Source organism: Atta cephalotes (assembly GCF_000143395.1).
Source record: "Atta cephalotes unplaced genomic scaffold scaffold00056, whole genome shotgun sequence".
NCBI classification, from domain to species: domain Eukaryota; kingdom Metazoa; phylum Arthropoda; class Insecta; order Hymenoptera; family Formicidae; genus Atta; species Atta cephalotes.
Genome location: NW_012130120.1, coordinates 1,015,650 through 1,026,849, shown reverse-complemented (window position 1 = coordinate 1,026,849; position 11,200 = coordinate 1,015,650). Strand labels below are relative to the sequence as shown.

Below are 11,200 nucleotides of genomic sequence, written 5' to 3'. Positions count from 1 at the left end.
TACACACACACACACACACACACACACACACACACACACACACACACATATATATTTTTATAAATGTAAATAAACGCAAAAATAATTTATATTTTGAATATATAAGTTTATGTAAATATTATGTTACTGATATTAACATTTCTAAATATTATTGTAATTAATATTTAATATTTTTTCGATCTATTTATACGTAATTTTATAAATTTTCCACATTATATTCGCTCGTCTTTAATAAAATTAAAAAAAATTTTTTATAGAGCGAAATATATTGAAATTTTTTATACTTTTTATTATAATAATAAACAATTATTTGGTACTTGTAATAACTTGTGTCATCAGTCTAAATAAAAGAAAACAGAAAATTTATATGCATTCCAAATATAAACGCCTTCGTTTCATTATGATCACGTGATTGAGTACGTCGGTGCCGTTAGCCGCGTAAATAAGCGATCTTCGCATTGCTTACACTTTTTGCACTCAGAATCTTTGCTTTTTTTCTCTTCAATGCTTGAATATATATTTATCTCATTTTAAGTGTAAAAATTTTGGCGATTTGAAGCAAAGCAAACAATTCTTAAGGCACGCATTCACATGCAAGCGTTAAGCACCGGAAGCAACCAATCAGCTGCGCGATATGGGCAGTAATGTGCAAATTTTTACTGTAAAATTCGCTTCATTGATTGGTTGCTGCTCCGCTGGTCCGCTGTTTGACTCTTGCACGTGAAGATTAGGTTAGATTTCTGAAGCATTCTAAAGTCAACAGCAAGCTCTCCTATCTTCTAGTGTCTTCTATCCCTGGCTCATTTCCTTTTCCTGTCTTTCACATTTGTGGACTCGTTGGTTCTGGTCGGTCTATTGCGGTGCGTTGCAAAAAAGACATAATACGAGCAAATATGGGTTTCCAGAATATTTGGTATTCACATCCACGAAAATACGGTCAAGGATCTAGATCCTGGTTAGTATAATGCTCCTCTTGTTCTCGCTAATCTTCATTAGCAATTATTTATATTTGGCATGACAGAGCGATCGCGTATTCATCATGAATAACACAGTATTTTTTTCTTACAAAAACTTGATTTATAGCAAAAACTTTGATGATCCATTAAAATTTGAAGTAACTGTACTATGTATGTATTATTGTTAATTATTAACCATCTCCTGTGCAAACACATTTAAATACGTTTCTAACCTCAAAAAATCACGAAGAGTGAATTTAACTGCAATTTACTAAACTAAAATTGTATTCTTCTCTCCTCTTTTTTCCTAAATGTTTCAAATTTATGAAATGGAATAATCACAGATAAAACGAATAGATGTATTAATTTCGAATTAAATTAATATTTATTATGTATGTTTATTTATATATGTTAGATAATGCAAATGTATTTATTGTGTAATTTGAATAAAATTGATTTTGTTGCAGCCGTGCCTGTGCAAATAGGCATGGGCTTATTCGCAAATATGGTCTGAATATCTGTCGACAATGCTTCAGAGAATATGCAGCCGATATTGGGTTCAAGAAGGTAAAAAATATTAATTCATTTCTTTGCTACTTTATAAAGGCTGCGTTCGGTTTCAATGCGTTGTTATGGTCACTCATTTTGTTATGGTCACTCTTTGAAAAGGAAACTAGAACAAAACTCATATAACATATGTGCGATGAAATTAAACGCAGTTGAAATAAACATGAAATGACTAAATATATTTTGTTTGTTCTCTTTACAGCTGGATTAAATATAACTTAGGAATAGTTGGAGAAATTCTTTGGACAAATCACGATGATTTTCACAGCAGCATCTTTAAAAGTTAACAGCTAAAAAATAGAGATTGTAACATCTGGCACTCAATGTTCTTGAAATTAATATATTTGTATAATCCAACATTCATTTTGTACATTTATTCTTTTTACATTCTCAATATATATATATATATAGCTTTTTCTAATTTTTCTGGAAACATGAAAATATGATCTGGAAACATCAAAATAATTTTTTAATTTAACAATTTCATCTATTGATATATTTTCAAACAATAAAACACTGTTCAAGTACAAATAAGATCTGTTTAAGAATTTATTACGTTGCAGAAAATATTAAAATTATTTACTAAAAATTTTATTAAAAATTTTTTGTAGAAACGTTTCTTGTAAAAACGTTTTTATTCGAAATTTCTGACATTTCTAGATTTTGATATCAAAATAAAAAATCAAATTGGATATTCTACGTAAAGCTCATTTTTAAGATATCTATAATTTAAATTCCGAATAGAATTTTGTTTACTTTGTATGTCCCATAACATACATAATAAATTTACGAATTTAAGTAATCAAATATATATATGAAAATACAATTTTTAAATTTTTAAATTGTAAATAAAATTTTCAAATTATAAATATCTTCGGTTCTTTGGAGGGGGGAGGGGGGGAAGTTGCATTGTTATATTTTTTGCACTTAAATAAATTAAATATGCACAAATAGAGTTGAAGAGAAAATATCAGATATATACATAAAAATATTAATAATACATTAAAAAATTGTTACTATACGAATTTACATAAGGCACATATTCGTTTTTCATAGTACCTCAAAGAAATAACTTAAAGACTCGTATTCAGAACGCACTTAGGCCGGAATTAAACTATGATTGAAATTGAATTGAAATTTCATCAACAGATAAGAGGACAAAAAAGTTTTGGCTCCTTTTGTTCTGATTAGTCAAATTTCAATCTTTCCAATTTTCAATCTCATTTTTCAATGCGCAATCTGATTCCGGTCTTACAACGATGTAATGCGTGATCTACAATGGTAGCAGTATCAGTAATGGATGAGGCTGTAAGAGTAAGAAATTGATCAATCACAGTCGATTATTCTTCTCACTTTCAACTATGATTGGTCAATTTGTTACTCTTACAACCTCATCCACTACTGCTACTGCCATTATAGACCACATATGGTCTACAATCGACAGTAGCACTAGTGGATTAAGGAGTAAACGTAGAAATCGATCATAGTTGAATGTGAGAAAAAATAATCAACTATGATTGGTCAATTTCTACGTCTATTCCTTAATCAATTGCATTAGCGTACATACTATTTTTATTATACTTTAAATTATGAATATTATATAATTTCAGAGATAAAAGCGTTTTGAACCAGTTTCACCAAATTAGTTTAATCGACTGTTGACTGACCAACCGCGTTTGCTGTTTAGTAGAATCGCCCAATTGCTTTTGACAGTTAATCACGATTAAGTTTGATCGGAATTGGTGAAACCTTAAATATTTAAATGCTTAATTGAAGCATTAAAGATCATAGAAAATTTTGAATTTAGCAAAGAAACTCATTAAAGTTTTTATCTAAAAAGCTTTAAAAAATTGATGAAAAAGTCGAAATGTTGCTTAAAATGAGACAATAAAAAAAAGAGCGCAAGAAAATATTCGAAGTTAATTGTCGTCTATTTATAAAAGAAAAAATATTGGTATTGGCAGTATATTTAGGCTGCGATCGATTTAGACGCTTTCAGCGCTTTCAGTACTTCTATTCTTATTTTATGTCTAATGAACGATAAAGATAAAATGATGATTACAAGCGCTTAAAGCGTTAAAGCGCGTAAGTGTCCAAATCAACTGTAGCCATAGTGGATGCTTTCCAATTGCTTAACACAACTTAACATAAATATACACAAGAATGCATCATTGTACATGATTCAATTAAAACAGAATGTGTATAGAATGTAATTGTGCATGATTGAGATCCGTTTCAGATAGAGTTAAATTAAATGTAGCTTTTTCCGTCTGTATTAAATAACAAAAAGTAAAAGTGTCGGCCATTCAACGTCTTTCAACCTCCTTTATAGCTGTCGCAGTTAGTAACATGTAATTGTCACTAGAAAACAAGCTTACACAACTCTCGATTGAGTACAAGACTGCGTTTCGTTTCACGCATAATGCGTATGTTGCATTATTTATCCTTGTTATTTATCGAATGTTAAACAAGAATAAATGATGCATGAAACGGAACGCAGTCCAGTAGGATTGTATATCTTCAAGTGAGGTGAAAATTACAAAAGTGAACAAATTCATTAGAGTATTCATAATTTAATTGGTCAATACCTAGTAACCTTTGCTCATTTTTATAATTTTCAGCTCCTTTCAAATCAATTCAAATCAAACCCCCAGATGTGTAGCGTTGTGTTGACGATAACGGACAATTGGAACGCAATTTGTGTCGCCGTAGAACGCAAATTGTGGCCGCACGAAAGTATCTAGGGATATTGCAATTGAAAAGCATACAGTGTCTATTGATATCATTGTGGCAACACTGCAGCAATGAGGCGATTCACGACGTTCGCGTTACCGTGTAACGTCTATAATTGAATTCTGCTGAACATAGCTGAAAATAAGTAAGCGTAGGTTACGTTTGTAACTTACATACCTTACATACGCAACGATAGCGATATCGTGCGTGTCCTGGCGTGTCCCTCGCCCGCCCTCGTCCTTCGCTGCCTTCGCGCTCGAAGGTATCGCGCCGTCGACCGCAATACATGGAGAGAACGATGTCGGAGCAGACGGCTTCGCAGACGCAAACGGAAACAATCTCCGAGGCAGACGTCACTGACTCCGGATCGCAGGTAATTCGTCAAATATTCGCGAGGAGATTCACTAAGTGTTATTAGCCTAGATGCGATATGAATTGTTTATTGGAATTAAAATAAGCACCAACAACTTTTATCTTATCATATCTTGACAGTCCGTTCGACTCGCGTCGTCGAAAGAAATTTCTCATTCATCATAGAAAACTTGCGTCATATCAGTTGATACGAGATTACGCGTTCGATTACGTGCTGCAACTGCTGTCTTAGAGTTTAAAGATTTTTATTTCTCTTGAAGTCTTTTTAAAATCTTCATTCTGTCAAACAGTTTTTCCAACAAATGATACTTAATACAATATCTTTTTAATAATATTAAAAGAAACGTAAGTGCAAGTGCTCCGATGTCGCAACTGGATGTATTTAAATTGCGCTTTCATTACCCTGTTTTTATTTTTCGAACGTGTATATAAATGAGTATCTCTTTCTTCAAAAAACAAAATAATCACTTTTATACATATAGTATGACGCATGTATGTATCACAATTCCAATTTAACAAAGTTAAATTTTCTCAAGAAATAGAAACATTCTAGCTTGAAATGTAACAAACGTACAATTCACAATCAGTATTTTTGGTCAAGTGCATCAACTTCTGAATGATGTTTAGTCAAGAAGATAGTGTTTCTGTTTAATTTATGTTTTAAAATATATTACGTTGCACCCCAATACATAAGTTGTCAATCTCATTTTTAAGAATTTCAATATGATGCGTAAAATACTTGCAATTAGCATACGAAACCGCGCGACGAGCCACAAATCTTTTCTAAATGAAGGCAAATTGAAAAGTTGCGAACGTGAATTTTGCACGGCCATTCAAGAGAATCGTTCGCCGTTGAACGGAGTACGAGTTCTGGATCTAACGCGAATCGTGGCCGGTCCTTACTGTACAATGATCCTGGGTGATCTCGGTGCAGAGATCTTGAAGATCGAACGACCCGACGGTGGGGACGAGGCACGCAAGTGGGGCCCACCATTCTTCCAAGGAACACAAGAGTCAACTTATTTCATGAGCATCAACAGAAATAAGAAGAGTGTTTGCATCGATTTGAAGAAGGGGAAAGATATTATTTACGAGCTGGCGCAGACAAGCGATATTCTGATAGAAAATTATGTGCCCGGAAAGTTGAGTAGCATAGGCTTAGGATACGAAGACATGGCTAAGATAGCGCCACATCTCATCTATTGCTCGTTGACTGGTTATGGATCTAGTGGACCATATGCAAATAGACCCGGTTACGATGTCATTGCTGCTTCCTTAGGCGGTCTTTTGCACATTACCGGGCCGAAAGATGGACCACCGTGCAAGGTTGGCGTAGCAATGACTGATATGGCAACAGGCCTGTACGCTCATGGAGCAATTATGGCATCTTTACTACAAAGATCGAAAACCAACAAAGGCCAGTGGATACAATGTAATCTCTTGTCGACTCAAATCGCAAGCCTGATAAACATTGCTTCAAATTACTTAAATGGAAATAAGGAAGCGACAAGATGGGGATCTGAACACGAAAGCATAGTTCCTTACGAAGCTTTTTCTACGAAAGATGGATACATGACGATTGGAGTAGGAAGCGATGCACAATTTCTAGAATTAGTCACAAAATTACAAATGTCAGAACTTGCTGCTAATGACAAGTTCAAGAATAATATAGCTAGAGTTAAAAACAGAATCGAGCTACTTGAAATCCTTAGAGATGTAATTAAAAAGAAAACAAATCAAGAATGGTCTGTAGAATTTACAGGGGCTTCGTTTCCTTATGGAGCAATAAATACTATGAGAGAAGTGAATTAACCAATCTAATCTGATCTTGATGCATTATTTCCTTTGCAATTTAATAAATTCATTTTCTTTAACTATAATTTCCAGGTATTCGATGATCCCCATGTGAAACACATCAAATTGGTTCAAGAAGTAAATCATCCAGTTACAGGCAAAGTGAAACTTGTTGGACCACCTGTGACATATAGCTACGCTACTAACATAGTGCGATCAGCACCACCAACATTGGGACAGCATACATCGGAAGTTTTAAAAAATATATTAAATTATTCTGACGATAAAATAGAAAATTTGATAAAACAAAAAATTGTACGATAATTAATAAGCATAAATCCCTTTCTATCTGTACAGTGTTTTAATGTAAAAGTCGAATTATTGTCGGATATTTTTATATTAATGAATTTCAATTTTAATAAAATCTTTAGAATGTAGTTTGGTAGTAACAAGTTCATGTATAAGATAAACATGTATTTTATCGTATTATGTGTACATTATATATTTTAGATTTAAAATTTCGTCGAATACAATAAAAATGTCAACTCGCCAACACTGGATGGACATGTATGTACAAAAAATTCTCTCATAGTATTGTTTAGAGATATAAATGAAAAAAATATTAATGTTTCGACCCTCCATTTTAGGTTCAGTACTAATTATTAAATAATAATTATAATGTCAAGTTAACTACAAAATTATATTAGTAAAAATATATATATTCGTAAAAATATATAAATTGCTGTCACAAATAGAAGTGCATAGTCAAATAATAGTTCATCATAAAATCATTATAAAATTAGGTATCCAAAAATAAAATGGTAAGTCGTCAAATCTATGCGACAAAAAAAGTAATCGAAACTTGAATTAATGTGGATAAATGTAATAAATATGATGAAGTCAAGCTCTAAAATTAATCGACTGGTATATGACTGATATCGTAACAACTTTTACAATTAATTCAACACATGTAATTATTGTTTAACTATTGTACTCAAGAAACTCGAAAGTTCGAAATATTTACACTTTTTTCATTTATACTTTTAAAGAATAAACTTTATCCATCCAGTGTGGACTCGTAGCATTTTTATTCGATTTAATTCATTTGAACCTAAAACATTTAATTTTATTTAATTTTATTTAATTTTTAGTTAAAACTTTATAATATATTATAAAATTATTATTTTGTAATCAGTTATAATGAAAATAAAAATTTTTTATTTTATTTGCTTTTTATTTTTACATTAATACAATTATTTAATTTATATATTGTAACAAATATCTTTCTTGTAGTCACTATTATTTATAATTTAAAACCTCATTAATAATGCATTTTATATTATTGAAAATTTCACTTTTTTTTTTTCAGGATGTACCTACTGTACGATTACGTCTACGAATGCCGAAATCAAATAAAAAGGTTCAATGGACTCAGGGGACCGTAGACAATGAAAATTTAAATAAAAAGAAATCAAAATGTAAGTATTTATTATTTCTATGTAATCTTTTAAATTTCATTTATCAAAAAGAGTTAATTACATAATTTTTTTTTATAGGTTGTTGTATTTATGAGAAACCAAAAACTTTCGGTGAAAGTAGTTCTGAAGATAGTGATGATGAATGCGAACATTGTCATGGACATAAAGATGCTCATAAGAAAGTCTTACCTAAACCTGGTGATCCTGCGCGAGAAGGAATGTCATCACATCCTGGTAAATTTTTCATAATAGATCAAATATATACATTTGTATGTACTTATACTTATATTTGAATCTGTTACTCTTATTGATTCTTATTTTATTCTTTTTATAGAACCGATTGCAACAGGTTCAACATAAGTGTTTTTATGCTTATATACCTATTGACAATTTTTCTCTAAATGGAAAATAAATTCCTTTATATTTCTCGAGACAGTATATAATACAGAAAAAGATGATATTAAGTAAGTTATACATATATATATATATATATATATATATATATAAAAACATAATTAAAATATTATAATTATACAATATAGATGAAGTCATATTGTTATCGTTTTAGGTACACAAACTCTAAATATGATTTTGCACTAGTATATGTACTTATATTACAGTGCTTTAATCGTGCAGAAGATTATAAATATTATTGAAATTGTTAATTATTATACATGTCTTGCGAATAGTAAATTATTCAACATTCTTTGAAAAGTAATTTCATCATTCCTTATATGTTTACGTCCGATTAATGTTATTTACTTTACATATACTATTTGTTATTTACTATTTACTTAATATAGAGATCTAGATTTTATGCGTTAGAAAAAAACATACATTATTTTGTGATTTATGATAATATTTCATATATTTAATTATTATTAAATCAAGTTTACAATTATATTCTAATATGAAGAAAAATTAGGAATATATGTCAAAATTTCATTTTTGTTTTTTTGAGATTTATTACATTTATAATTTTACAATGCAATTGCTCTATAATACAAGCTCAAAAAATGAAATAATGTATTACAAATTACATTGTTATACGCCATAATTATAAATAATTATGTCGTATTACATATGACAAAGAAAAAATATAAAATAGTGCACATTTACATTTATTCCTTGTTTCCTTTATTTAATATAAGCGTAAGTAGATGAAATTTGTAAATATTTCAAATATACATAAAAAATATACAGAATAGATTAAATAAGAAAATCCGAAATTTTAAGGTCATACTCATAAAAAAAATTATAATTATAAGGAAACTTAATATTCATTGCACACTTTCATTGAATTTCAATTTTTAATTTCTATTTAAAATTAAATTTTAAACTAGTTCCATATATATATATATATATATATATATATATATATAGACTAAATTTTAAGCTGATGATTTTAAGCATTAAAAAAATATCTTGAGAATTAATGTGCATAGAATACAAATAAGCAGATAGGATTTTTGATCATTAGGCAAATCACTGATCTAATATTAGTTTCTGAAAATTTAAAAATAGTTTGATGATAATCTATCTTTGAATGAATAATATAATTTTAAAATCTTTCGTAAGTTTATTTTCTAATTTTGCATCATAACAGATGTGTGTCAACAATATATTCTTATGATATTCATTCTTTTAACAATATTCTTAGTAATTTTTATTTTTTTCAAAATAGAAATACTCGTCTAATGAGATTCTATATTATATTACCAAGAAATGAAAGTCTGCATATGTAATTTGCATAATCCCAGGTAATCGAAAAATATATTCTTATCATATTTGTGTTTTTATGCAATAATAGTATTCTGGACGATTTTGTATAGTATATACTAAAACTTAAGTGTAAAATATATCTCTAAGATCTTGTAAAAATAAATGTTTAAATTAGAAATTTAATAGTTTTTAATCAGTCAACATTAGTACCGCATTTCTGATATTTATGTCTCTTTCGCACTTCCATCCCCCTACGATAAGACTTTTCATCTAAATCTAAAGCCTTTACCATAGCCCGACTTCGCCATATTTTAACTGTATAGTCATCACTGGTTGTAACTAACATCTCAGGATCGCGTGGATTAAAAGCCACTGAATTGACTACATCACTATGGGGAAATTTTGCTAAACAAATTCCATAATGCCTATCCCATAAGTAACCGTGTTTATCTTCCGCACCACTGCAAACAAAAATTTTTTATGACAACTGTATTTTATATTTTGAAAAGTTAAATCTTAATTAAATTAATAAATTAAATACAAGCGTATTAATTACCTTGCTACGTATTCATTACATACATCCAGAAATATAAAGAAACATTCGTTATTGGGCGTGTATGCTTTGTGTGCCCTTAACATCGTGCCAACTTGCTTTAGTGTTACCAAGTCGATTACATGAATATCGATTTCTTGAGCTATCGGCGGTGGTTGTAAAGGATTAGTAATAACGTAACCCTTTGGCCATGGCCTCGAATTTACATAAAGATATCTGGAAATACATGCATAATTAAATGTCTATACATCTCAAGTACACTTATTTATTCTACATGACTGTGCAACTGACCTATGATCGGGAGAAAGTCCCATTCCAATAATGTGACCATGGAGATCAATTAAATGATCTATTTTATCGAATTTGTCCGCCACAGATTCATAATTTAACCAATCTTCTACTGATGGAGTATTCTGTCTCTCTCGTTCCCTTTTTTGTTGAGCTATTCTCTCGCGCAGAGATGGTCCCGGATCCAATCTTCGTGGGAAAGTAACTAATTTGATCCTTTTAAAACCAACTTTATGCGGAGTATATGTTTTCGAGCCAGTTGTAAAGATAAGAAGTTTTTCAGGATTATTGGCTAACTCGTCTGTATCACATTCTTCAGTTATTGAAGATTCTGTAAACTTATTTTTTGTCATCATATCCTACATAGTGATTAGGACAGTTACAGTTATTTCCTATTACTATGTATTACATGTGCAATTTGCCTACCTCCAGATTCACTTTCCTCTTCCCATTGCGGATTCTCACTTTCGCTATCGCTTTCATGTGCCTTCTTCTGCATTTCAACCTGCCTATATTCCTGATTGTATTGTATAGGACTAGCATATTCGAAACCATCACCAAGTTTCCTCCAATTCGAAAATGCACCTTCTAATTTACTATATCTATCACGTATATATATATATATATATATATATATATATATATATATATAATATATATATANANACAATAACACGTACGTAGTAGTATAACTACTTACTTTAACGTTTAAACGTTTAAAACCTTTAAACCGTTAA

The 11,200-nt window shown here is 30.2% G+C and overlaps 4 protein-coding genes across 4 annotated transcripts in view; 3 read left to right on the top strand and 1 right to left on the bottom strand.

Moving 5' to 3' along the window:
* Positions 1 to 821: 821 nt before the first annotated feature.
* Positions 822 to 1,882, top strand: LOC105623359 (40S ribosomal protein S29). Its single transcript, XM_012204755.1, has 3 exons — positions 822 to 955; positions 1,424 to 1,523; positions 1,726 to 1,882. The coding sequence occupies exons 1-3, from the start codon at positions 894 to 896 to the stop codon at positions 1,732 to 1,734; spliced, it is 171 nt and encodes a 56-aa protein (XP_012060145.1). The 5' UTR covers positions 822 to 893; the 3' UTR covers positions 1,735 to 1,882.
* A 2,660-nt stretch (positions 1,883 to 4,542) lies between these two features.
* Positions 4,543 to 8,614, top strand: LOC105623358 (protein phosphatase 1 regulatory subunit 11). The gene is made up of 5 exons (XM_012204754.1): positions 4,543 to 4,629; positions 7,792 to 7,900; positions 7,979 to 8,134; positions 8,235 to 8,364; positions 8,469 to 8,614. Exons 1-4 carry the CDS (start codon positions 4,543 to 4,545, stop codon positions 8,258 to 8,260), a joined length of 378 nt encoding a protein of 125 aa, XP_012060144.1. The 3' UTR covers positions 8,261 to 8,364; positions 8,469 to 8,614.
* On the top strand, positions 5,352 to 6,746 carry LOC105623357 (succinate--hydroxymethylglutarate CoA-transferase). The gene is made up of 2 exons (XM_012204753.1): positions 5,352 to 6,431; positions 6,516 to 6,746. The coding sequence occupies exons 1-2, from the start codon at positions 5,352 to 5,354 to the stop codon at positions 6,744 to 6,746; spliced, it is 1,311 nt and encodes a 436-aa protein (XP_012060143.1).
* A 1,201-nt stretch (positions 8,615 to 9,815) lies between the features above and the next one.
* LOC105623356 (F-box/WD repeat-containing protein 5) overlaps positions 9,816 to 11,200 on the bottom strand; it is a 4,005-nt gene continuing 2,620 nt past the window's right edge. Inside the window, exons 6-9 of the mRNA XM_012204751.1 lie at positions 10,890 to 11,065; positions 10,467 to 10,794; positions 10,179 to 10,391; positions 9,816 to 10,083 (exon numbers count right to left, since the gene is read on the bottom strand). Coding sequence (XP_012060141.1) covers positions 9,816 to 10,083; positions 10,179 to 10,391; positions 10,467 to 10,794; positions 10,890 to 11,065 — 985 coding nt within the window. The remainder of the gene's footprint in view (positions 10,084 to 10,178; positions 10,392 to 10,466; positions 10,795 to 10,889; positions 11,066 to 11,200) is intronic.

Excerpts from the sequence above, each read along its gene's own strand:
- LOC105623359 (XM_012204755.1), top strand. The coding sequence starts at position 894 with ATGGGTTTCCAGAATATTTGGTATTCACATCCACGAAAATACGGTCAA. Across the intron at positions 956-1,423 it reads GGTCAAGGATCTAGATCCTG|CCGTGCCTGTGCAAATAGGC; the intron begins GTTAGTATAATG and ends ATTTTGTTGCAG.
- LOC105623358 (XM_012204754.1), top strand. The coding sequence starts at position 4,543 with ATGGAGAGAACGATGTCGGAGCAGACGGCTTCGCAGACGCAAACGGAA. Across the intron at positions 7,901-7,978 it reads AAATAAAAAGAAATCAAAAT|GTTGTTGTATTTATGAGAAA; the intron begins GTAAGTATTTAT and ends TTTTTTTTATAG. Across the intron at positions 8,135-8,234 it reads AGGAATGTCATCACATCCTG|AACCGATTGCAACAGGTTCA; the intron begins GTAAATTTTTCA and ends TTCTTTTTATAG.
- LOC105623357 (XM_012204753.1), top strand. The coding sequence starts at position 5,352 with ATGATGCGTAAAATACTTGCAATTAGCATACGAAACCGCGCGACGAGC. Across the intron at positions 6,432-6,515 it reads CAATAAATACTATGAGAGAA|GTATTCGATGATCCCCATGT; the intron begins GTGAATTAACCA and ends TATAATTTCCAG.